Source organism: Carassius auratus, chromosome 16 (genome assembly GCF_003368295.1).
Source record: "Carassius auratus strain Wakin chromosome 16, ASM336829v1, whole genome shotgun sequence".
In the NCBI taxonomy this organism is placed as follows: Eukaryota; Metazoa; Chordata; class Actinopteri; order Cypriniformes; family Cyprinidae; genus Carassius; species Carassius auratus.
Window position 1 is genome coordinate 2,843,350 of NC_039258.1, and position 27,500 is coordinate 2,870,849.

Below are 27,500 nucleotides of genomic sequence, written 5' to 3' on the forward strand. Positions count from 1 at the left end.
CATAAACAAGCAGTAACATTACATTACATTACTCAAACTAAAACTGACATAAAAACTCTATAGATATACTTATAAAAATTAATTAAACTTCAACTGAAATGAAAATGCAAAATACTGTAAGAAAGCAGTTAAACGTGCACAGTTGTTTACAAATAACACAATTTTGTTTCCATAATGTGCACCTGGTTTCTTATTTTGTTTCAGCTAGTAGCCAAGTATGCATTTACCATGTTTTTGGGGTGCAATGGAAAAGTAACCTATAACTATTAATGTACTTATTTACTGTTAGCCGGGAGTAGTAAATAATGCCATAATATAACTTTTGAAAGAAGTTACTTTTGAACTAGTAATGAATGTGTTACATTTTTAGCTGAAAACTGAAAATCTAAAAATAAAAGCAAATAAAAATATTAATACAAATTATAATAGTACCTAAATTATACTGGTTATTTTCACTATAAAAGTCTCTTTTCTGTGTCTCATGTAAATAATTATTTTCAGCTCTGTCATTTCTATACGTTCGGTGACGTGTAGCCTATTTGTGGCTTTGATTATTTATACAAATTAATAAAATAACCAAAGATTTATTAAAATACCTATAGGTTTATTAAATGGAAAGATGTTATAGTATACAGTTAATGCCGCGGCACCGCTGCGGCGGTATGCGCGGCGGTAAAGCCCATTTCGCTTGTCAACCTACTGTATATACAGTAAAAAAAAGAGTAATGAAAAATGCAAATAAATAAACACCTTTAATATAGATTTCATCATCTTTTAGCACAATAAAATGTCTTTTTCTGTTTTGATCGTGGGTTGGAACATGAGTCAGGTTCAGTGTTTGTTCTTCCAGAAGTTTGTTACCTCCATGAGCCCCGGGATGAAAGAGCTGAACCCGATAAAAGCCTATTAATGTCTGCGTCTCGCTTTCATCTCATCTGGGAATCACATGCTGCACGCCGGGGACTCATTATGCTTCCATTTGGACAATATATATATATATATATATTTCTCTCTTTCCATGCAAAAACAGGCGGTGTGCGGATTTTTGTTTTACAGTTGCACACAGGGACTTTGCGACAGGCTTATGCAATTTTAAGATAGATGTATCACAGCGAGGAGCAATTGATCAAAGTGTCAGACATGGGAATGCATTCTCTCATGTGCTGGAAATACACTGAATGTTTCTGTAATGGCTTTATTTGCTCATCATCTGAGACATTTACATCTTCATAAAGGCATGCCTTCTCTGTGTGAGATTCGATCTTGTTCATTTTTGCATGCAAATTGTGATTGTAGCGCACAGGTTGCGAATCATAATTCCTTGGATTTACAAGCTCACCGAATGTCTCTGAATCATTTTATTAGTGCCATCTGGATTTCATGGCTGCACTTTATCTCCAAATACAAGTTTGTATGTGTACAGTGTTATATTTCATGGTGTTTAAACCGCTTATATTCATTTTCATATATTATATATAAATATATTTAATATATAAACACATTTTTCTTAAATGTATACATGCAAGTGTTTCTATTAATATATTTATACATAATAGATATACACAAAATGCACACATTATGTAAACAAAAACTTATTTTGGATGCGATTATTCACGATTAATCGATTGACAGCACCATTTTATATACTATTGAAAATTGACTTAAGTATTTACTTTTATATACCATTGACATATTATTATTATTATTATTATTATAATATTTTTATTTTCTTTATGGTCAGAAGTAAGAGTGAAGTTATAAATAGCATGAATATATTTGTAGCAATAGCCAACATTACATTGCAAATAATTAGGATAATAAGTAAAGATCATGTTGTGGGATATTTAGCTAATTTATGTATATTATTACTTTTATATCATATTTATTTACTTAATCTTTTAAGACATTCTATGATGGATGGATAGATCCTGTTTTATGCTTGATGAATGTCTTTAAGCATAAAGCAAATAAAATAATTGTCATAAATGGTTATGCATATAAATAAATAATGAATGAATACACACACACACACATATACAATGTAGTATAAATTTGCACAAAATAGAAAATGTTTTATATGTTTTATATTTTTTGTATCCAATTAGTGTTATGTATACAGTTATTATTTATAATGTTATGTTTGTAATTAAACTCATTAAACATGCCCTGCCTATTGATGAATTAATTGCATTAATTGCTTAATTTTTTAAAGACATTTAATTCTGTTTTGAAAGAGGTTTTATAAGACAATGTATTGTTATTTTTCCTTATAATATTGCATATAACCATCATTTTTATTAGTTATGTTGTCTATTGTGAATCAAATATAATATACTTTGTCACTATATAGACTAATGTTAGCTCCTTCACGTCGAGCTCAAATAAGAATAATTCCCTATCACGTCGCAAGCCTTTTTTATAGCGTTGTTGGAGGCGATCCCACATCAGTTATTGGCTTCCTCCTCAAGGGAAGCGAGTCTTTTTCGGAGCGTGGCTTGTGGAGGTTGTTGGTGGCAGCTGGGCTTCATACAGAGCTTCTCTAGTGCTTTCTGTGCTGAAACACTCATTCAGAGCTCAAACCTGCACAGATCCAGCGCCGCTGAGCTCAGAAGCAGCAGATACAGACCCATTCAGCACATAACAGGTGTAGAATTAACTTTAAGTTTAGCTCCTAGAAGCATAGATGTCAAGTTAATGAACACTTTAATTGTCTAGTGTTACTATGAACATTTAATCAGTGCATGAGTGAAAACATTTGCCTTTATAATCAGAATCAAGTTTTTAAGAGAGCTGTGTCGTTAATGCAGACATGCAATTTTATAAACTTTTTTTTGTGCAATATTATATATGATATCTGAAAATTTTAAATGTGAAGTAAAACTATTTGATTTGATTTAAAAAAAAAAAAATAGTCTCTTTTGCTTTCCAAAGCTGCATTTATTTGATCAAAAATACAGTAAAACAGGTAAAAAAAAAAGTGAAATATTATTACAATTTAATATAACCGTTTTCTATATGAATATATTGTAAAATATTTTTTATTCTTGTGTATTTTCAGCATAATTTCTCCAGTCTTCAGTGTCACATGATCTTCAGAAATCATTCTGATATAAAACATTTCTGATTAATTTCAGTGTTGAAAACAGTTTTCTAAGTGAATATTTTTAATAATTAAATAAGGATTAAGGATCATTTAATGAATAGAACATTCAAAACAACAGCATTCTTTTAAAAATAAAAAAACTTTTGTAACATTATAAATATTTTACTGTCACTTTTGATCAATGCATAATGCAAGTTTTTTTATATGCATTATTTAAATGTGTATTTAGATTTATTTCATTTATAATGCATATGCATAACTATAAATTGCAATATGCAAACAATAAATGATTAAACCAGTTAAACAATGTAATTAAGTCAAGTTTTGAGAAGAATATTGTTTAACACAAGACAAGACACTTACAGAACAAAGCAACTCATTTAAACGTGCAATGCTTAAAGGTGACGAGAAAACAATGATTATGCGTTTATGAATTATTTTCTTGATTAATGCATGTAGGGAACGGTCCATTTCTTTGACATCGTCTGTCTGCTCATGAATTTCTGTATGCATTTGATGAATGTGATCCTGCAGGACTACCACACAGCTAATTATGACAGCGTTTAACAAATAGAGCTTATGAAACATGATTCAATTCTTTATTGTGTCATTCATAACATCCTCATATTTCTTCTATGCTTCATCCATGCTTCGCTTCACCAGAAGTATCATCGTCTAATGCGTAAAAGCCCATATTTTTCTGATTCTTTGGCTTTGGAGATAATTGCATCCTGAGATGATGTTTAATATGAGTATCTGTGACTTCACAGATCTGAACCTGTTTGTTTTGCATTCGCAGATGATGAAGTTTGCCTGGGACAACTACAAACGTTACGCTTGGGGACAGAATGAACTCCGACCTCTGACCAGGAACGGACACATCGGGAATATGTTTGGTGAGTGACATTATGCTTTCTTCAGCTAGCATTATGTCATTTTCTTTGAAACCAAAAGCATTTCTGTCTCGTCTCGCAGGACTGAATTAAAAATCAGATGCTTTGAATTAGTCATTTTGTGAAAAGGGAAGATTGCATCCGCATTTATCCGACTTGTGGAAATCAGGCGGATATACTGAAAGTCACTGGGATGTTACTGTACCTTCTCATATCTAATATTCCCTTTAATGCTTGTCTTTTTTTCTTTGGCTCTTTTTCATATTCAGTACCTGTTCTGATGAAGCTGTACGCTCGGGACATTTATTTTTCATTATTGTGAAGCAAACTAGAAAGCAGAGCGGAGAACAGGAAATGAATAGTATTAACATGGGAGCGAAAGAACAAAACTAATGCTGACTAGTGCTATTATTAGGGCTCATACTTAAGATTACAGGTGGCTGATGATAAAAACAACATCTATTAATCATGCACAGATGAGATTCACGATTAGGCAACATTAAACACACTCTTAAAAGTAAAGGTGCTTCACGATGCCATAGAAGAACCTTTTTGTCTAAATTGTTCCTTAAAGAACCTTTAAGATCTTTGTGTTTCACAAAAGTGGCGAATCAAGGTTCTTCAGATTATGAAAAGGTAAGAAAGAGATGGTTCTTTGACTGAATGGATCTTCGTGAAACCAAAAGTGTTTATCCAAATTAATTTATGAAATCTGCATACTGTATTTTCATGATTTCTGAAGATCATGTGACACTGAAGACTGGAGGAATGATGCTGAAAATACAGCTGTGCATCAAAGAAATAAATTACAGTTTAACACATATTCACATAGAAAATAGCTATTTTGCATTTAAATACTATTTCAGAATTTTACTGTTTTTACTGTATTTCTGATCGAATAAATGCAGCGTCAGTGAGCAGAAGAGACTTCACATATGAACTGCAGCAGCAAAAATGGACCTCTTTCAGTACATGTAATGGTTGGTCATGAATCATTAAAAACTAAATTATAATTGTTGTAAATTTGCTGTGTATTAGAGGGGGAAACTGATAAAATATTCACCTAATCACCAAACATCTGTAGGGCCGCCGTAAATGTAGGAATCTGTCTAAATAGTGGCATTTAATTGATGCCGAGAGTTCACTTTGCTTTCTGACATTTGATCCAATAAATATTGCTTGTCGAAGGCATCAAAGGTCCTGTGTGTGTGTGTGTGTGTGTGTGTGTGTGTGTGATTTTGAAGTCATGCAAAATAAGCACAATTAAACACTTTTCTAAAAAGATGGGCCAGAGAAAACTAGAACGAATAAATCGAGCTAGATATGAAGTTATAGCATGGCTATGGTTAGTTTATGTTTAATATAAACATATATTAATGTATCATTGCAACACACTGGCAATGTAAAAAAAACTTGCAAATGCATGACAGACTCAAAACAGAATAAAATGCATTGCAACCAGTAAATAATAATAATAATTCCTTACATTTATACAACACGTTTCTGGCCATGATGGTCAGAGGCCAGTGGGTCGAATCTGTACAGGATGCCGGGGTCACACCCCTGCACTTTTTCTAATGACATCCTGGGTTTTTTAATGACCACAGAGAGTCAGGACCTTGGGTTAACGTCTCATCCGAAAGACTTTGCATTTTAACAGTGTAGTGTCCCCATCACTGCACTGGGGTGTTAGGACCCACACAGACCCCGGGGTGATCGCCCCCTGCTGGCCGCACTAACACCTCTTCCAACAGCAACCTCAGTTTAGCTGTACATGTTTCTCCCATATTTTCCCGTATTGCATTTATTCAGCATTCTGTTGATTTTCTTCTTAATTGTATTCATCATAAAAGTGATGCACAGGTTTTAGATCATTAAAACTAGATTTGCAATTCCTGAAGGAGTGTGCAATGCTTGCTACAAAAGCATCATGTCTTAGGCTTCAGTTTTGGTAGCTGTAGATGTAACATTTTCTTTTCAGTATGCAACTAGACATAAATACTGCGTCAAACCTGAATCCAGGACTTCAAGTTTAAATAGAGCCTTTGCAACAAAATACACAAAACGGAACAAATTCAAGTTTAAACCCAAGTTATTGATGAATTCAAACTCTGTTTATTTGTACATAAAACGTTCAAAAGATGAAGTAAAATAACTCGATTTTTACATGTTCTGAAGAAACTGTAATAAAGATTTAAAAAATTAAATAACATAATTAGATAAAAACTGAAACTGCTTTTTTTAATTGAGCTTTGAACACATCTCTGACCCTGAATACGAGCAATAGTAATATCGATGCCGCCTTAATAAACATCATTCTGTCAGAGTAGCATCTTAATGTTTCTCTCCACTTCTTGTGATCAAGTTCATCGATTGCATCGGACCTGTAATCAATCGGTAGGATAAACCTGCAGATGCACTCTCAATTAAATCCATGCATTCCTAACAAACTTGTTTGTAACACCTAATCAATGACAGCGCTGTCAGAGCCCATGCGCTCCAGACGCTGTCAAGGGGCACTAAATGTGCTAATGTAATTCAGTTTGTTCAGACGTTTCTCTGGCTGCGAGTTTGGATTTGCATACTGCTGATTCAGATGCATTTAAAGCACTCCTGTTAGAAAACGAAGAGGAATAGCTAGAGGCGGGTGAGCTCTTCAAATAGCAAACCATCCTAAATCTTTGCTTTTGTTAAAGTTGTGTATCACCAGTGGTGGACGGAATACACAATCAAGTACAAAATATTTAGTACTCCTTTTTACTAGAGTAAATTGCATACACTAAGTCATGCAAAATAAAGCACAATATGTAAGTAGCATGCATGCTAATAAGCAACTATTTAACAGTGAGAATTAGCCCTTGGATTAAGCTGTTACTAAAATACTTTGTTACTATTTATCGCTCGTATATTTGTGAGCCAATCCCTGTTTCCAGCCCAGTGGGAAACAATAGTTTGGAATGGGAATGCTGCGTCTGTTATAAATGCTTTCAGACAGAAAGAACAAATGCACTACATGCCGACTGGAATGTGCAACACTCTGACCCTGGACCGTCTCCAAATCCGCCCCTGCACCCCCTGTGTCTGGTCTGGAGGCGCCGACGCAGAAGAGCATTGTGGGATTTTTAATGAAGCCAAACTCGATTTATCATGTGTCCATGGAAACGTTCGCTCGCTTTTCACCAAAACTGAGACAAACTAACAATCAGAGCTGACCTTCATGTGACCTCCAGCATCTCGGCCTCTTCTGGCAACCGGATGAGAATGAACTCCAGGAACTAAACCGAGCTGGCTCTCGCAGTCAAAGACACAGCCAAGACGAGATGTTTCAGCTCACTAAACCGAGAAACAACTACATATTTAGACAAAGCTCTACACACTCAGATTTCAGTTGCATATAAAACTGTATACAGTTTTTAATGTGATGCATATTTGTCAGTCATTAATACATTCACCATCAATAAATCTGATTTGTTTAAACATTTTAACTAATTTAAAACTGCTTGTTTTATAGACAATAGAGCCATGTTTTTCAAATATATGCAAATGCATAATAAATGCATTGATTATGTAATGTTCTGCCTGGTTTCACCACTGGATGGCGTACTTTCAACCCCAGATCACCTCTTTATTAGAGACTTGTAGCACACCTGTATTGATTCTTTGCTAATTGCACACCCTATTTAAATGCCTCACTGACTATTGTTCTTGTTCAGTCCTAAAGTCTTTTTGAGTTTGATGCTGCCAAGGATTTTTGGTTAGAGAATTAGCTGTCTTCTGTTGAGTGTTGCTTTGGATTTCTCTCTTGTCTGACATTTAAGGACGGAGTTTTTGTTTTGTTTTGAGTAAAGATCTTTAGGAGTCAGACTCTGAGCCTCTTGGTTATTTCCTCTGCATTTGGGATACCTGCTTCAGTGGAGTAGTGGTTAGTGCCAAGGTTATACACAATACATACCTGAGTTCGATCCCCATCTGGATCATAACAGTAGGACTGAACCATGGATACAAGCCCAGCAGAGGAGAACCAACCTTTATCAAATGCAGAGCGCATCCTTGCTGCTGTTTCAAGCCAGGCAGCCACCATGGAACGACATGAACAAGTACTTGCACAACAAGAGGTGGCAGTTTCAAAGCTGGGTCAGGCAATCACGGAAATCCTACATCATCTTCAGTCTCTTTCAAACCCACAGCAGGAGGCTGAGTCTCAACCCCAGGTCCCACCAGCACCTCCTATCACTGCAGTGCAAGGTTCAGATGTCCACCTTCCTCATCCTGAAAGGTATGATGGAAGCCCCGGCAGATGTAAGGGCTTCCTCACCCAGTGCTCTTTGAACTTTGAATTGCAGCCTAATAGATTCCCAACAGCACGTAGTAAAGTGGCTTATATTATTACACTTTTATCTGGGAAAGCCCTTGCCTGGGCAACTGCCTTGTGGGAGCAGTCTCCACAACCAGTAGTTTGTTCAGATTACAGGCGCTTTATGGAGGAGATGAGGCGAGTGTTTGATCATCCTGTGTGTGGACGTGAGGCTGCTAGCCGCCTACTTCAGTTGACCCAGGGTTCTCAAAGTGTTGCTGAACTAGCTGTGGAATTTCGAACTCTAGCTATGGAGAGTGGCTGGAACCAAGAGGCACTTACTGTGGCATTCACTCGGGCGCTGGCTGATGATATTAAGGACGAATTGGCAGCCCGGGACCCTGTGACAGACCTAGAATCCCTGATTGATATGGCCATTAGACTGGACAATCGCCTTAGAGAGAGGCGTAGAGAGCGCACTGAAACTTCTAGAAATGTCCCCAGTCAAAGATCCTCGGCCATGGTCACATATTTCTATGGACTTTGTAACTGGCCTACCACCTTCACAAGGTAACAAAGTGATCCTGGTAGTGGTGGATAGATTTTCAAAGGCTTGCCACCTTGTACCACTCCCAAAACTTCCTTCAGCTCCACAAACTGCTGAGATTGTTTTGCAGCATGTGTTTAGGTTGCATGGTTTTCCCCAAGATGTTGTATCAGACCGTGGTCCCCAGTTTGCTTCCAGGTTCTGGAAGGCCTTCTGCCAGCTGATTGGAGCTACAGCCAGTCTGTCATCAGGGTTTCATCCCCAGTCTAATGGACAGACTGAACGAACTAATCAACAAATTGAGACAACTTTGAGATGCCTGGTCTCATCCAACCCAACGTCCTGGAGTAAACACCTAATTTGGGCGGAATTCGCACACAATACTCTTCGCCATTCCTCAACGGGTATGTCACCTTTTGAGTGTCAATATGGGTTTCAACCTCCTCTGTTTTCTGAGCAGGAGTCTGAGGTTGGAGTCCCAGCTGCCCAACATCTGGTTCAACGCTGTCGCAGGGTATGGAGGAGGGCCCGGGCTGCGCTTCTTAAGACTTCACGGCTACAACAGCAACGGGCCAACCGTCGGCGCAGACCAGCACCAATTCTGCGTCCAGGGCAGAAAGTCTGGCTTTCAAGCAAGGACCTTCCCCTCAAAGTGGAGTCAAAAAAATTGGCTCCAAGGTTCATAGGACCATTCAAGGTTATAAGGAAAGTAAATCCTGTTTCCTACCGTCTTCTGCTACCCAAGTCCTTACGTGTTCATCCCACCTTTCATGTTTCACGTTTAAAGCCTGTTAAATACAGCCCTCTGTTTCCTGCCACCAGGCCACCCCCAGCACCATGCATCATCGATGGCCAGCCGGCATACACTGTCCGGCGGCTACTGGACTCTCGGCTGGTTCGTGGAAGACGTCAATACCTTGTGGACTGGGAGGGATTTGGGCCAGAGGAGCGGTCTTGGGTCCCTGCTCGCCACATACTGGACAAGAGTCTTATTAAGGACTTCATTCGGCTCCACCCGACCCCAGCTGTTGGGAACGTCAGGAGCCGTTCCTAAAAGAGGGGGTTCTGTAATGTTCTGCCTGGTTTCACCACTGGATGGCGTACTTTCAACCCCAGATCACCTCTTTATTAGAGACTTGTAGCACACCTGTATTGATTCTTTGCTAATTGCACACCCTATTTAAATGCCTCACTGACTATTGTTCTTGTTCAGTCCTAAAGTCTTTTTGAGTTTGATGCTGCCAAGGATTTTTGGTTAGAGAATTAGCTGTCTTCTGTTGAGTGTTGCTTTGGATTTCTCTCTTGTCTGACATTTAAGGACGGAGTTTTTGTTTTGTTTTGAGTAAAGATCTTTAGGAGTCAGACTCTGAGCCTCTTGGTTATTTCCTCTGCATTTGGGATACCTGCTTCAGTGGAGTAGTGGTTAGTGCCAAGGTTATACACAATACATACCTGAGTTCGATCCCCATCTGGATCATAACAGATTATCTAAATAAAATCTAAAAAACATAGCATAGTTTGTTATTTGTAAATACTAAAGTATTTAAATACACTATGCTATGGTTTTTGCGTTGCAGAAATCTAACTGGTTTTGTTTAAGTATGGCTAATAAATATGAATCACAGTTTATTAGTTTGTTAAAACTGTGTAATCCAAATAGTTTGGAAACTTTACATGCATTTCAAATGCGTGCATGTTAAATGTACGTATAAAAACATTTAAGTGCATGTAAAGTCCTGATGTTGATCTAACCTCGCATTTATTTATTTTTCTTCCGTGAAACACAGTTCACAGTTTAGAGGTTATTTTTGTCAGCTTCTATTTTCCAAGGAAAGTTGATGATGATTTATGGTTTCAAGCTTCAGAAAAGCCAAAAGCATAATGATAGTCATGCATGTGTCATTACGACGTGCAATTTGAAGTTGTTATTCACTGATAATCTTTCCATTTGAAGCCTCTCTTAAATGTGTTTGCATTCAGTTAAAACGCCATTAATTAATGCGTGTGATATGAAAACAGCCATAAATGAGATTTGAGAACTGCAGCAGAGGGAAAGACTGTAAGTGGGACGTTAAAAACATGTAAAAATGGTCTTTTACGAGTAAAGTGTGCTTTTCTCGCCCCTACAAATAAAGATAAATGAATAGTCCTCATTGACACAGTGTTATTTTCTTCCATGAAACACTAAAAGAGCTGAGAGGTTATTTTAGGCAGCTTCCGTTTTCCAAAGAAAGGAGATGGTGATTAATGCTGTCAAGGCAAAAAAAAAAAAAAAAAAAAAACACGTCATATGACATGCAGTTTTAAGTTTCAGTTTTCTCATCTGCTGGCTTTTTTTAATGTATTTGCACTGGCAAATGCACTGGATTTGCAATGTTTTCCTTTTTTGTTTTGTTTTTTTGCTTCTAATAAAAAAAAAAATATATATATATATATTATTATATATATAAACAGCACAACTGACATGAAAATTTCAGATTTAAGTTATTTTTTAGATTGATTTCAGATAAAGATGATGAAATGTGTAATGTCATGTTATTGTGTTATTAAAAACTCAACTTAATTAAGATATGCAATGCAACTTAATAAGTCTTGTTTCTATTTAGAGGAGCTCATTGTATTTTGTTGGGAGCTCATTGCATTGCATCTGCTCTAGTTTTCCCATCACGTTGCATGTAGAAAAACACAAGTGCGTAAGGTTAGTTGTCTTGACTAGCATTAACTAGTCGCATTCTGTCACTGATAACCCACAATAACAGATTAAAACTGGATGCAGCTCCTTATGTTCACAGCTGTAAGATGTAGGTCAATAACATACTGTACGTCATGCATTAAATGCATCCAGCTTGTCGTTAAACATGCTGGTTTGACAGGAACACCAGTTTACCGGTCACAGGAACAGCCCGCTCCAATCTCACGTCTGTTTCCTGTAACTGTAGATTTGCTTTTCCCAGCATGTGCTTGCCATTCTTATCACACTTGTGTCCTTTAATCACATCTCATTTCCTAAACCCTCCACTGGTTCTCTTCTTGTCTCTGGAGACTCAGTTAGAGAGTAACAGTTCACTGCATTTGACACTTGCTGAATGCATGTTATTATAGTATTATTTATTATATGCCATTATAGTGTTTGTTATGGACGCCTGTTTCTTCCAAGGAAAAAATTTATATATAAGCTAATTGCGACTTTATCTCACCTTTTTTTTCTTAAAATTGCAAGTTTATATCTTGCAATTCTCACAATCTTAAAATCAGAATTACAAGGGAAGAAATTCAGAATTGTGAGATAAACTCAACAGTGCATAAAAAAGTCTGAATTACTGAATTATAAATGGTGAGAAATTTAAGTTTTAGTAATCATGTTAGGAAATATTCAGTCCTTTTTTTTATTAGTTCTTGTTTTTAAAAAGTATTTCTATTTTATTTCATTTAGAGTTCAGTTTCTGAAAAAAAATCTAAGTTAATATTTTTCATATTTTTTATATATATATATGATGTTATTTCAGCTTTATAATTACCAAAAATACTTTAATATTTCTTATTTAAGTTTAGAATTAAAATGGTGCATCACAAACAAATATCAGTGTTTTTTTTTATTTTATAATTTGTTTATTTCACTCTAAACCATCTTATCCAAGTCATTTAAGAGCATGACTCTTGCTCACAGTGATGGCCTGCCAAGTCCTGTTTGATAATAATAATAATAAAAATAAACAGTATTAAAATGATAAAAGTTTAATAGATTATTAAAATAATCTACAAGTTAATTTTCTAATATATGCAATTATTAATGTTCACTCTATTTCTGTCCTTTTAAGTTGCATCCTGGTAATTTTATTGCCATTGTGTACAAAATTGAAGCATTTTTTGCAGTTGCTCAGTTCAAAACATGTTGCATAACAGGAATGACCCCACAGATCTCAGAGTGTGAATGAAGCATATCAAGTGGACTGTGGTCTAGTGACCTTTACTCGTGTGTATCTGTGAAGTTTATAGACCACTTGAGACTTTTAGTGATTTTTTTGTTGTTTTTTGATTGAGTAGGTTTTGCATTCTTCACAGCAGACTTCTGTGCAGCATTACTTTTTTTTTCAGCTTGGGGCCAAAGACCAACATCAATCGGCCAATGGGCATCGAGTGGAATTCAAGTTATTGATTAGTTTGACCCATGGTTTGACACCGGTGCATTATTGACAACAGACACATGACTTTTCAGGAAGGCTATGTTAATAGATCTATAAAACATTTTTAATGAGTTTCCTCCCCTGTCAGGAAGGACTTTAGCTTTAAAACATCAATGCTCAAAGGGACTAGTTAAAGAAAGTCAATGAAGCTGAGACGAAAAGTTTTCCGATGACGGTTGCACACATGGCACGTAGCTCATTTGGTGAGGACTGATTTGGAAGAGTTAATACTGTACATCAGCACATCATTGCTTGTGTATCTCAGACTCCCATATCCCTGAAAAACGTCTGCTAAAACTTCTTTGTCAGCAAAGAACTGTGCTTTATTGAAGACGTTTTATTGCTGCGTAAACTGCCCCGTCATTTCCCACGAAACCTTGTGTTCTGCTGAGGAAGGTGGAAAGAGCTGGAAACGATCTGAATGCTGTGGGAGGATTGATCTCTGCAGGACAGCATGGAGTCACAATCACTTCCTGTACTGAATTTGAATTGAGGAATCAAACAGGATGCAGAATTACAGTTCAAATTTGAATGCAAAAAAGTTGAATTAAAATTAATTTAAAAGAAAAACAAGGTCTATATTGATGGATGGATGGATGGATGGATGGATGATGATAAATAGATGATGTATGGATGGGTAGATGATTTATAGATGGGTGGATGGATAGATAGACAGCTGGGTGGGTGGGTGTGTGTTTGATATAAAGATGGAAGGGAGGATAAATGGATATTGGATGGATAGATGGGTAGATAGATTGATGATGGATGGATGGATGGATAAATGAATGCATGGGTGGATGAATAGATGATAGATAATGGATTGATGGATCGATTGGTGGGTGGTTGGATGGATGTGTGGGTGGATAAACAGATGATGGGTGGGTGGATGAATAAATAGAGGGGAGGTATAGATAGATAGATAGATAGATAGATAGATAGATAGAAGGATGGCTGAGTGTTTGATATATAGATGGGTTTGTGGGTGGATGGATAAATGATGGATGGATCAGTTGGTGGGTGGTTGGTTGGATGAATGGATGTTGGATAGGTAAGTGGATAAATAAATGATGTATGGATGGGTGGATGAATAAATAGAGGGAGGGAGGGATGGATGGGTGGAGGATATATAGATAGGTGGATGGATAAATAGAAGGATGGTGGGTGTGTGATAAATAGGTGGGTGATGGATCAATTGGTGGGTGGGTGGTTGGTTGGATGGATGGATGAATAAGAGGGTGGATAAATAAATTATGGATGGGTGGGTGGGTGAATGGATGGTGGGATGGATGGATAGACAGACAGATGGGTGGGTGTTTGATATATACTGTAGATGGGATGGATTGATTGATGGATGGGTGGGTGGATTAATAAATAGAGGGAGGGAGGGATGGGTGGAGGATATATAGATAGGTGGATGGATAGATAGATAGAAGGATGGGTGGATGTTTAATAAATAGGTGGGTGGATGGATGGATGTATGGATCATTTGGTGGTTGGTTGGATGGATGGATGGATGGAAGGATGGATGGATAGGTAGGTGGATAAATTATGGATGGGTGGGTGGGTGAATGGATGGTGGGATGGATGATGGATAGACAAGCAGATGGGTGGGTGTTTGATATACACTGTAGATGGGTGGAGGGATGGATGGATAGATGTGTATAGAAATATGTTGGATGGATAGATAGATAGATGATGGATAAATGAGTGGATGAATGGATGGATAGATGATAGATGGATGAATAAGTGGATCAAAAGTTGGGTAGATAGATGAAAGATGGATGGATTTGCCATTTACATACATATATACAAACAGCATGAGCTTTATTATAGGCATTGGCTGTTTTCAGCTCAGGTTCACCATCTGTTCAGTGTGTTTTGGCCATCTGCCCTACTGTACATACACATACTTATTTAGCAGCCATCGTGTGCTCACAGAGAGTTTTTATAACATCTCACAGACTTTACACTTAAAGTGCATGTACTTTTATGCATTTGGCAGGTGCTTTTATCCAAAGTGACTTAAGATGAAGGTATGCATTATAGCAAGGAACACACACATGCTGTAGTTTGCAGAAGTACGTACTTGATAGAACCTATTTTATTTTTACACAGAGATAGGTCTAATTGTAAAATCTGTCTGACTTTAGCAATCTTTGTTGCATTAAGTAACCCTTTAAAAAGACTAAAAAGGTTTTTTCCTAAAGTTTGCATGCATGCTACTCAAAACATGCTTAAGATATTTTAATGTCCTTTCAGATTCTGGTTCTTAACAAATGTATTTTTTGTAATCTTAATTTTTAAGTGTCCGTATGGTTTAATCCCAGAGATATGGCGATGTCAATGTGGCCCCATCTACTCATGTTGAGATCTTAAAGGGGGGTTAATATGAGTTTAGAAAGATGGCAGAATCAGTTTTTTTGATTGGTCCATTAGTAAGATCTGTTGACTTTAGTCATCTGTTGTTGCATTTTACTCAGATGTGATTTTATGTTTATCCAAAATCACACTATTGAGATCTGACGCTTTTGTTATATTAGTAATTGTAGCAGTGAGATCAAATGGAGAGCAAATTCAGTCTGAAGTCTTCTGTTTCTCAAATGTTTTTCCTGAGATTTTATTTCCTCCAATTTTTAATTGCTATCCATCAAAACGTTTAGCCTGTTGCACTTGTATCCATCTGCTTGCGTTGAAACAGAAAACGCTGTATTTACTTTTAGTATGTGGATAAAAACAGCGGGATTAAATAAGGAAGCAGTTCGGCAGGGAATCCCTCGGGAATTACGAGGAAGATAATGAGAAACTGGCCACGAATGCACGACGGAGCACCAGGATTAAAGGAGATTGGAGAATTTGTTACAGTGATGAAATCAGAAGTCAACAGGGAAATGAGGGACTGTGGGATATTTCAGTCCGCTGACGACGAGCTCATGTCTTCATCATGACGTCTGGTATTAATGATGGCCTTATCTACTGCGCTCACTAATCGCTGTTGACCAGTATTACCCAGAAGCCCCTTGATGACCATGAGAGACGTTTTTAGCTCAAACACTTTTCCTCTGTTTATGTTTAAGGTTCCAGTTACGCAGGAGCTACTTAAACTCATTAATTTCCTTGTGTTACAATTTAAATAAAAAACGTTTATGTGAGAGCATATGGAAAAATATCAACAATTTATATTAAATATTTAATAAAAATATATTAACATATAACAGTGTTTCAGAAATACACTTGTCAGACTCAAACACATAAACTTAAAAGGTTTGAATGGAAAGAAAATGAACAAGATATTCATAAAGAGCTCATGTTTGCAATGTTATTAATTCATTTTTAAAAGCGATTTTATCCATGATTGATCCATCTATGTTGAAAAATCATACTAATATGATTTTGAATGTAAAAATGAGTTCAATATTAAGTGGGTTTAATGTTTAATTGCTAAAAACACTCCGATGTCATTTCGAAACTTGATGACACTTATACAGTCTTCTTGAAACAAGGGTGAAAGAAGAAGAAAAGGTGGACTTGTGATTAAAAGGGAAATTAAAAATACAAGTTTTAGCCAGACGGCTTGATATTATGGAGTAACGAATGGATGTAATGATGTTTTTAGGCTGTAAATATGTTCCTGCAACCGTTTTCACAGTTGTACTGATCTCTCATATCAAAGTGTGAAATTAAAGGTGAATCTGCAAGCTGGTTTTACATCGAGAGCTAATTAACTGAAGTTTCCACCAATCAAGAGGTCTATTGTGCACATTTCCATTGCAGTCTTTTTTGAGCTTGATGCATTTATTTGATTTATTTCCTGTCACCTGCTCATTTTATCTGAAAAGAGAAAACGAGGACCTTAAAGCGTGAATGACTGAACCCTTTACTGCAGCTCCATCAGATCCTCGATGTCATTTATCACTATATTATCACCCAGCTCTTTATATAAAACTGGATAATTATCCACAATATATATACAATCTCATCTGCTTGTTACTTGTATTGCTACACAAACTATATTATGCAACTGTAAGGCATGAAGATATTGAGATATTACAAACATTAACATTGTGATTCTTGCAAAACTACTAAATTGGCTCGGAAACATATAAATATGTCATTAAATGATGAAAAATATCAATGGAACCAGTCAAAATTATTCGTCTTAAACATGTCCAGGTCTCATTTAAACTCCAAAATCAAACAAAACATCAAATATTTAAGAACTAAAAAGTATTTTTTTTTCATATTTGTATCAACGAAAGCTACATTTGTGAACGTTACAATCGCATCTTCATTGTGCTGTTACTCCTTTCGAGCTGAATTTCACAACATTAGGTCGGCTCCCATCATCATCAGGTGTTTTATTAACGGTGAATAGAATTATTTATTTCAATAAATGTAATTGTTTAGATGTCGTAACATTTAGGCTATGATATGCGGCTAAATAAATCAAATCTAGAACTATGTAGGCAAATTTGTTATTAAAATAAAAGCAAATTAATAAAAAAAAGGACAAAAACAACTAAATTGCAAGACACTAGTAGTAAGTCAGTGGTGCTAAAATTACATTGCAATGTGTTTGCGTCAGAATAACAGCCCTTCTGTTTATGTCTATTTAATTAATCTAGAAATGAATCATTTTCACACAAAATGAAAAATGACCATTTATTTACTCAAATGCATCTTGTTTTCAGTAGTAATTCTCCACACTTGAGCCTCCGGGGCCTGCAGCGCACTGCATTAAAGATCATTTTGTTCAGAAAGCAGTTTATCATCAGCTCACAAACACTGCTGACGCAGCAGAGCGACGCTAGATCAATGTCACATGTGACTGTAATCTGTTTAGTAGATGTAAGGAACGGCTCGGAGATCTTTTGTGTATTCGATGTGCTTCTGATAATGACTGGCGTTTGTTTAGACTGAGTTGTTACAAAAGTGATTAAGTCGAATGATGTCATTCGACCCGTCCTTATTTAACACCATCTTAATAACTCTGACACACTATAACAGTTAGCCAACGGGTAACTTTATTTATTTATTTGTTAGTCTGTTTGTTTGTAACTTACTGAGGTTATTATTACTTAAGTTACTTTAATGGGGGGTAAAAATAGATGTTTACTTCATAAGACTACTCTGAGCATTTTATGCAGCCAGTCACAGATCATATTTCACCCCAAAAATCGTTGAGGGCAGGTTACATATAATATGAGTTGTTTATATAATATGTGTATTGTGTACTGTACCATTCAAAACACAGAATAGGCAAGGCAAGTTTATTTATCAGAATCAGAATCAGAATCAGAATGAGCTTTATTGCCAGGTATGTTTACACATACGAGGAATTTGTTTTCGTGACAGAAGCTCCGCAGTACAACAGAATGACAGCGACAGAACATAAAACACATAATAAAGAATAAAAAATACAAATAAGTAGAGAGTGAATAACAATATACAAATGACAATTGTAGGCAAGTATATTACAAAATGAAGTTATGTATGTACATATATATTGTGTGCAAAATTTAAGTGTATGCTAAGTATGTGTGTTAGATAAATAAAGTGTGTGTGTATATAAATATAAAGTGTAGTGTGTCCGCCGTTATTATCAGCTGTTCATGAGATGGATTGCCTGAGGGAAGAAACTGGTCCTGTGTCTGGTCGTTCTGGTGCTCAGTGCTCTGTAGCGTCGACCAGATGGCAACAGTTCAAAGAGGGAGTGTGCTGGATGTGAGGGGTCCAGAGTGATTTTGACAGCCCTTTTTCTCACTCTGGATAAGTACAGTTCTTGAATAGATGGGAGAGTTGAACCGATGATTCGCTCAGCAGTCCGGACTACCCTCTGTAGTCTTCTGAGGTCAGATTTAGAAGCTGAGCTGAACCAGACAGTTACTGAAGTGCAGAGGATGGATTCAATGATGGTGGAGTAGAACTGTTTCAGCAGCTCCTGTGGCAGGTTAAACTTCCTCAGCTGGCGGAGAAAGTACAACCTCTGCTGGGCCTTTTTCACAATGGAGTCAATGTGAATGTCCCACTTCAGGTCCTGAGAGATAGTGGTGCCCAGGAACCTGAATGACTCCACTGCAGTCACAGTGCTGTTCATGATGGTGAGTGGGGGGAGTGCAGGGGGGTCTCTCCTGAAGTCCACGATCATCTCCACTGTTTTGAGGGTGTTAAGCTCCAGGTTGTTGAGACTGCACCAGACAGCCAGCTCTTTTACCTCCTGTCTGTAAGCAGACTCGTCACCGTCCTGAATGAGGCCGATGCGTGTGGTGTCATCTGCAAACTTCAGGAGCTTGACAGAGGGGTCCTTAGACGTGCAATCATTAGTGTACAGGGAGAAGAGCAGTGGGGAGAGAACACAGCCCTGGGGAGCTCCGGTGCTGATTGTACGGGTGCTGGATGTGTATTTTCCCAGCCTCACTAGCTGCTGCCTGTCTGTCAGGAAGCTGTTGTTCCACTGACAGACGGAGGTGGGCACGGAGAGCTGATTTAGTTTGGGCAGGAGGAGGTTTGGGATGATCGTGTTGAAGGCCGAGCTGAAGTCCACAAACAGGATCCTCACATAAGTCCCTGGTCTGTCTAGGTGTTGCAGAACATAATGCAGTCCAATGTTTACTGCATCGTCCACAGACCTGTTTGCTCTGTAGGCAAACTGAAGAGGATCCAGCAAGGGTCCAGTGATGTCCTTCAGGTGGCCCAGCACCAGTTTTTCAAATGACTTCATGACTACAGACGTTAGAGCCACAGGCCTGTAGTCATTTAGTCCTGTAATTTTGGGTTTCTTAGGGATGGGGATGATGGTGGAACGTTTGAGGCATGAAGGGACTTCGCACAGCTCCAGCGATCTGTTGAAGATCTGTGTGAAGATGGGGGCCAGCTGGTCAGCACAGGATTTCAGACAGGCTGGTGTAACACAATCTGGGCCTGGTGCTTTTTTCCTTTTCTGCTTCCGGAAGACCTGGCGCACCGCATCCTCGCTGATCTGAATTGCAGGTGCCCCACCTGAGAGGGGGGATGCAGGAGGTGTGAATGGTGAGAGTGCTTGATTGGAGAGGTGTTCAGGATGGGTTGCAGGAGCTGTTAATGGTGTGAACGGTAGTTTGGAGAGGCATTCAGGGCTGGTTGCAGGAGTTGTGAAGGGTGTGAATGGTTGTGTGGGGAGGCGTTCAGGGCAGGTGATGGGTGTTCTTTCAAACCTGCAGTAAAACTCGTTCAGATCGTCTGCCAGTCGTTGATTCTCTACGGTGCTGGGGGGTGGTGTCTTGTAATTGGTGATCTTCTTTAGACTTTTCCACACTGATGCGGAGTCGTTGGAAGTGAACTGAGTCCTTATTTTTTCAGAATAATTCCTCTTTGCCACTTTGATCTCCTTTTCCAATGTGTATTAAGCCTGTTTATACAAGACATTGTCCCCCTTCACGTAAGCATCTTCTTTGGCCTGACGGAGCTGTCTGAGTTTTGCAGTGAACCACGGTTTGTCATTATTGTAAATTAGTTGAGTCTTTGTAGGAATACACATATCCTCACAGAAACTGATATATGATGTTACGGTCTCTGTGAGTTCATCCAGATCGGTGGCAGCAGCTTCAAAAACACTCCAATCAGTGAGGTCAAAACAAGATTGTAAATCCTGCTCTGCTTCATTAGTCCATCTTTTTACAGTCCTTGATACAGGTTTAGCTGATTTTAGTTTCTGCCTGTAGGACGGTATTAGATGAACCAGAAGGTGATCAGAACGTCCCAAAGCTGCTCGTGGAACAGAGTGAAATGCATCCTTTATTGTGGTGTAACAGTGATCCAATATATTACTGTCTCTTGTGGGACAAGTAACATGCTGTCTGTATTTTGGCAGTTCACGGGACAGTGAACTTATATAGCACATTTCGTACACAATGGTAATTCAAAGTGCTTTACATAAAAGAAAGTAAAATAATCATGAAGAACAAGAATAAAACAAGCAATTTTAAAACTTTTTAAATTTATAAAAAAAAATTGACTTATTTAAAATGAATTTAAAACAGTTAGAAAATGATTTCACATAAAAAAAAAAAAAAAAAAAAAAAAAAAAAAACTGAAAATATAGTGCAATCAGTTCGGACATTGCACAGTGCTCATTCAATAAATGCACAGCCATACTCTAAATCAGATTTACTTCTTTATTGTATTTATACGTTATAGAATGTATTAATATATTTATTAATTTAATATTTATTCATATCTTGTTTATTAAAATTAACTTTATAAAATTTTACATTTTAAAATTAAATTTTTATTTGTATTTAAATTAAATGTAAAATTTTTGGTTTTTCAGCTATTCTGGACTTTTTTTGTTTTGTTTTTTTGCCAAGGCAACATTTCTAAATGAAATTTTTTTTGTTGTGTGTGTGTGTATATATATATATATATATATATATATATATATATATATATATATATATATATATTTATTTATTTATTTAATTTCTTTATTATTATTATTTTTTTTTATGAATAGTTTAGTTGTGGTAGTTTAGAGTAGTTTTGATTAACAGTAACGGCACTAGATTAGTTGAGATACACTGGATGACAGACAGAAAGCAAGAATTGAAGGCACATCACAAAGAGCACAAGTAATAAACGCTCAACTCTTGATGTGCTTCGTCCGAAGGGTTAGGATTGACTTTGTGTTTCCCAGACCTGTCTGAAGTCCCGTGCTGAGACAGAGATGTGGAGATGCGTTGAGATACTGTAGAAGAGCTCACCGTCTGTGCCTCAGATTAAACCCGACCGGCTCTGAAAGTCTCCAGAGTCTGGCGTGATCGCATTCGGCTCTGTGCCACTAATGAGAGGATCGTGATCACTGCAGGAGATCACAGCGCTGCTGACCTCATCAGCCGACCCGGATCGGGATTAGACCAGGGTCAGAGGTCAAGAAGGACTGTGATGAGAGAAGGGAAGGGAAATGTGGAACGACGAACAGCTCCTGGGACGTCCGACGTGATAAGAACTGATAAAGAAGATTGATGTAGTGCAGAGAGGATGAAGAGCAGATCATGTGTTCGGGGTTTGGCTGTGTTTGGAAGTACGTACCTCTGCAGTTTCCAGTTGAAACACTAGAGGCAGTAAAACTCCAACAACTTTTATTGCTTTTCACACAAAGTATGATTTACAGGAACAGAGTTTCGATTTATAAAGCTTGATTATCACACGATTACTTGCAGAATATTGTGTTGTGACTTCAAAACAATTTTAGCATCCTGTGTGACCTTTGAATGTTGTCGTCACTTATGCAGCTTCATATGCATGAGTTATGGATTCTGTCATATATGTGGATTCCTAATAGCTACAATATGTACCTCAAGCAGCGTAATAAAAACACATAAAAAAGTGATAAAAGCATGCCAGGGTCACATATCGAACCTGTGAAACATGTGGAAAGATACATAATAACTGTGTTGCAGAAAACATATTTTCATGAGCCTTGGTTAAAACACGATCCATCTTCTGATTTATAGAATTTACACCTGAAGAGATGCGGATGGAAATCTTCATTTATACATAATATTAGACTTTTTATTAATCAAGGATGCATTCAGTTGATCAAAAGTGACAGTATAGACATTTATGATGTTACAAATGAGTCAAATGAATGTTCTTTTCAACTTTCTTTAAGTTGAAACTTCTTTATTACAACTTAAATTGTAATAATATTTCACAATTTTTACTGTATTTGTTTTTGATCAAATAAATGCATATTTGAATATAGGTATGCATATATTTTATTTAAATCTTTACATGATTATGCATTGTTTCTGCATGTTTCTGTGTCTAAGCCTATGTATATTTATAAAAAAATGTATTTTATTGTAATTTTTTCCACATTGTTGTAAATTATTTTTAATGCATCTGCACGATTATTTATTAAATTATGTTTTTGTGCCTTTGCACTTTTAATCTTTTAAATGAATCTGTTAATTTATAAACAGATTTATATACAAAAAGATTTTGCATATAATAAAATGTCAATTAAATATATGTTTAAATGCATTTTGTCATTTGTTTTGTAATGTTTTACCTTATTTTTAGTTGCATTTATATTAAAAATTAACATTTTAAAAATGTATTTAGTAATTTATTTCACATTCCACATTTTCATTGCCTTTTCTCTTTTTTATTATTAATCTGTTAATTTATAGAACAGATTTATAAAATAGTATTTTGCACATAATTCGGCTTGTTTACACTGAATATTTTACACTTAAAAAACATTTACACACACTGTCCAGAATTAACACTTGCCAACTGCACGTAAAATTGGCTTTGGATTTGGTGCGTGACTTTATAAAGAAGTAATGCAAGCGCTTCTATGATTTTATAGCTGTTTTCACACCATGGGTCACACAAACTGTGAGGTCTCTCTTCTTATCGCACCACGTTTCCTTCGTTATTTGTGCTGGCAGAGCTGTTTTTCATATGCATCCAAACTGATGTAACTTCTGCATTTACCTGCAGGAGCCCGAAGCATTTCAGAGTATTTTCCTCTTTTATTTGCAGTTATTCCCTCACTTTTAGACCTGGTTTTGTACACACGCTGGTGCTCTTGTTCAGCATGACTTGATATCAGCGTGTAATATATGCAGCATTGCTCAACGTTGCATCACATTATCACACTGGCACACGACGCCTTGGGCTCGTTTTAGGTTACGTCTCATTCGCACCCGTTTCTTCAGATCCTCTCGCAGTATTTCTAGGGAGGTCATGGGGAAGGCTGTGGCCTGTGGGTGTTGCTTTTCATTTCTTTTTCACAGTTCTTAAGCTCCTAATTGAAATGCTCATTAAATGTGCAGCGGCGGGGATTTTGGGAGTCGACACGCTGCGTGCGTTTTGAGGTTGAAACACATCGTTTATGTTGCCTCATTTGGACGAATGAAATATTTCAGCGTTTGTCAGCTGTGCTGTACATATGATATGTGTTTTGTGTGATGGGCTGACTACCTCCCGGCACTTTCCTGAAGCAATAAAGAGCTTGTTTTGTGCACATTTTCTACATTAAAGGAGGTGAAGCTCCAGCAAACTCATTCAAGGTCGAGTGCATTAAACGAAAGCCTCTGAATATTTTTCATTAAGGATGTGAAGTGAATTTAATAACTTGAAATGAAACGCAGCTAAAGCTCTGGAGTCGTGGGGCTCGTCGTGTGAGACGAGGGAGTAAGGGACGGGATGTTTTGTTGTTTGAGACCCGTGCACGGTTTGTTTAATTTCTGCCATAACGAAGGGTCAGTTTAACATTGTGCAACATCTCAACCTGAATAAATAGAGATGCAACGTTCTTGTAGCTCAGTTGCACGAACTGAAACAATGTGGAACTTGAATGCAAAAGTTGAAAAAGATGCATATGTCACAACAATTTGTCCTATTTTAATGTTTAGATCACATCTAGCACTTGCTTTAAAAGAATAGTGATCGACTAAGCAGTGATTTAACCCTTTAAAAGCACTGTATGTTGAAGAGTGCCTTCCTTTTAAGAGCACACGTTGATTTTGTTGTAACTTTTTTTTAAACCGTGCACTTCTTTGCAGGATGTTTCCATTCACTTGTTACACACTGCATGAAAGGCCATTTAAAAAAAAAAAGTAATTTAGCATGTTGCATTTCTCAAGACATTGTCTAATTAAACTGATAAACAGTTCTAGTGCTTTGATGGGAAATCCACTGTTTTACATTGAGAACCAGTTGAGAACTGCTCTATATCTCTTGAAATGTAAAGATGCATTGTGTGTTGTGTTGTGTTTGCAGGTGGACTCCGAGGAGCTTCAATCGTGGATTCTCTGGACACGCTGTACATCATGGGTCTGATGGAGGAGTATGAGGAAGCCAAGGAATGGGTCCAAAACAACCTGGACCTGATCTCGGTGAGCAAACACAGTTGGGTTGCTTCTCTGTGGATCAGCAGATCTGAAGTAGCTGTGAATGGCATGCACTTGTGTAAAAGCCCTCTATTGATCCAGAATCAAACCGAAGTCCAGTCCTGAGAATTGAGACGGTTTTGGCCCGGATCACACACTTGTGGATATAAAGAGGTTCTGAATGGATGCCACCAGGATAATAGTGTGTCAGAGAGGCTGATCTAGTTTGCACTTTTCTACTTCGATGACTAGAAGTTTGAATTTCATCACTCTTGAGATTGAGATTCGTGACAGTGTAAAACGGCTTGTTAAACCTGTGATCGCTCTTATTGCATTCTGACGCAAGACGGGACAAAAACTGCTCTGATCGTTCCTGAAGCAGTTCATTAAAGGCACCAGTGCCGTTTTGAATGCCGTGTCGGTGGTGCGTGTACATGATGATTGGTCTTTTCTGAGTGTCGGTGAAAGTGATGGTTCTTCTACCGCAGCCCAAAATTCATATAATTTAGCCCTATGAACATAATGGCTTTGGATTGTAGCTAAACATGAAGCAGCTTATGATATCTTGCCTATTTTGTAGTTGTGTTAAACTAATGAAATGTAACCTTTTGAATTTCTTTGAATTGCAATTAACTAAATTCTTGATTTTACAAAAGCACAAACAAACACACAGAGTCGTGCAGTAGTTAGCTCTCTATGGCAGGACCAGCAACAGTCTCTCTCTCTCTCTCTCTCTCTCTCTCTCTCTCTCTCTCTCTCTCTCTCTCTCTCTCATGTGATGATCTCAGAGTCCAGTGGCGTAGCAGTAAAGCGTCTGAGGGGTTCAATGGTGAGTTTGTCATAAAGACACGCCGTGTAGATTTTACTCTGCACACTTTGTCATAGAGAGATGTGTTTCAGTCAATCTCCTGCCGCAGTCTTCGCTCTTCAGCTGACAATTTGCTCACTGATGGAGAGCAGAGCACTTCAGTGCGCGCCCGTCATGCTCTATGACTGCGAAACCATGCCAGAGAGTCTCTAATCGCAGCAGAAGATGGCACTCGATGTGTCTGTATGAGTGAGGAAGAGACTTATTCTCAACAAATCAAAAGTTTAGAGCCAGATCCATCAGTGGATGGGCACTGGACCTTAACTGTGACCGTTTGACCAGCGCCTCCTAGTGTCAGTTCACATACCCCAAATAGGTGATAAACTATTTCTGTTTTCAGGGTTTTTTAGTGTATTATGACAGAATATTGTGCATATTTATTAATTTGATTTGTTTGTTCATTTTTTTTAATCTATATGTTTAGAGGGAATTTTTGTGATGTGTGTGTGTTTGGTTACTTTATGGTATTTCTGTCTTTATGGAGAAAAACAAAATATAATATCAAATATGATTCGAATATATTTTTAGAAAATTTTGACAATATTTTGCAAATGTATTTATTTGCTTGTTTAATAATGTATTCAATGCAGAGTAAAATATAAAACTAATTGCTTAAAATATTATTTTATTTTAATAATTATTATATATTGTTAAAATTATTATATATTATTTATTAATAATATTTGCTATATATATTTATTGAATATTGCCAGAATGCTTTGTGAATTTAATTTCACTAGAATTAAATCAAAATTTATGAAAAATGTTGAAATATTACTTAAATATACATTTGATTATATAATTGATTATATTTGTTTATTTATTTATAATAAGTTTTTATTTTATTCATGCATATATCTTAGTAGAGAATATTTGGACAAACTACTTAAAATGTTATTTAAATAATATCACATAATATTTTGTAAATTTAGCTTATCTATTTTGCAGAGAAAGTTTTGTGATCTAACTACTTTAAATATTATTCAATTTATTTAGTGAATTAATTTGCAATTTTGTATATATTGTTTCATCATCGATCTTCCTTTGCATAGAAACATAACTTAAAACAATATTTTGCGAATTTAGACATATGCCGTAGTGTAAATTATGAAGTTTATATTCAGCACTTCTTCTGTTTCTTCCTCCGCTCCTCCGCCGATACCAGTCAGACTCTTAAGTGGCTCGTTACGTCTCTCCTGCTTCCCTGAGACGTTTGTAGCTCATAAATATGTATATGTGTGTAGAACTCAGTCTGCAGTCCAATATCGGACGTCGGGAGGCGAAGGTGGGCGAGATTGAGGGCTGCGATCGGGTCAGACAAGAGCAACAAGGAATGACTTTCCAGATCCAGCCAGTCAAATGTGACGAAGCATGGATCTTGTAAAACGACGGTGAGATTTGTCTTCCAAATAGCCGGCATCCGTGAGCAGAATGACTGCTCGTGGGCTGGAATAAACAGTTTGTGAGTTCAGCATGGATGCTGTCAGAGAATGAATGCATTCAGGGGAATGACGCTTGGTTTTTTGATGTGATTCACAGTCTCAGCATAAAGGGTCATTTCTGCTCTCCAAGAAGCATTTTCTTATTAGCGTCTCTGATTTGATTGCCCCATTAGTTCTTTCGGAGAAACACGCTAGCTTGTGTCGGTTCGTCCGAGTAAATGATTGGCAGTATTTGTGCTGCACCGATTTATAAATCTAAAACCGATATTAATATTTTAACACTTTTCCTC

At 37.1% G+C, this 27,500-nt stretch overlaps 1 protein-coding gene across 1 annotated transcript in view; it reads left to right on the top strand.

The window, feature by feature from the left end:
* Nucleotides 1-27,500, top strand: part of LOC113115753 (mannosyl-oligosaccharide 1,2-alpha-mannosidase IA-like) — a 161,500-nt gene that overhangs the window by 71,903 nt on the left and 62,097 nt on the right. Inside the window, exons 2-3 of the mRNA XM_026283334.1 lie at nt 3,903-3,999; nt 24,791-24,906. Of these exons, the coding sequence (XP_026139119.1) occupies nt 3,903-3,999; nt 24,791-24,906 (213 nt within the window). The remainder of the gene's footprint in view (nt 1-3,902; nt 4,000-24,790; nt 24,907-27,500) is intronic.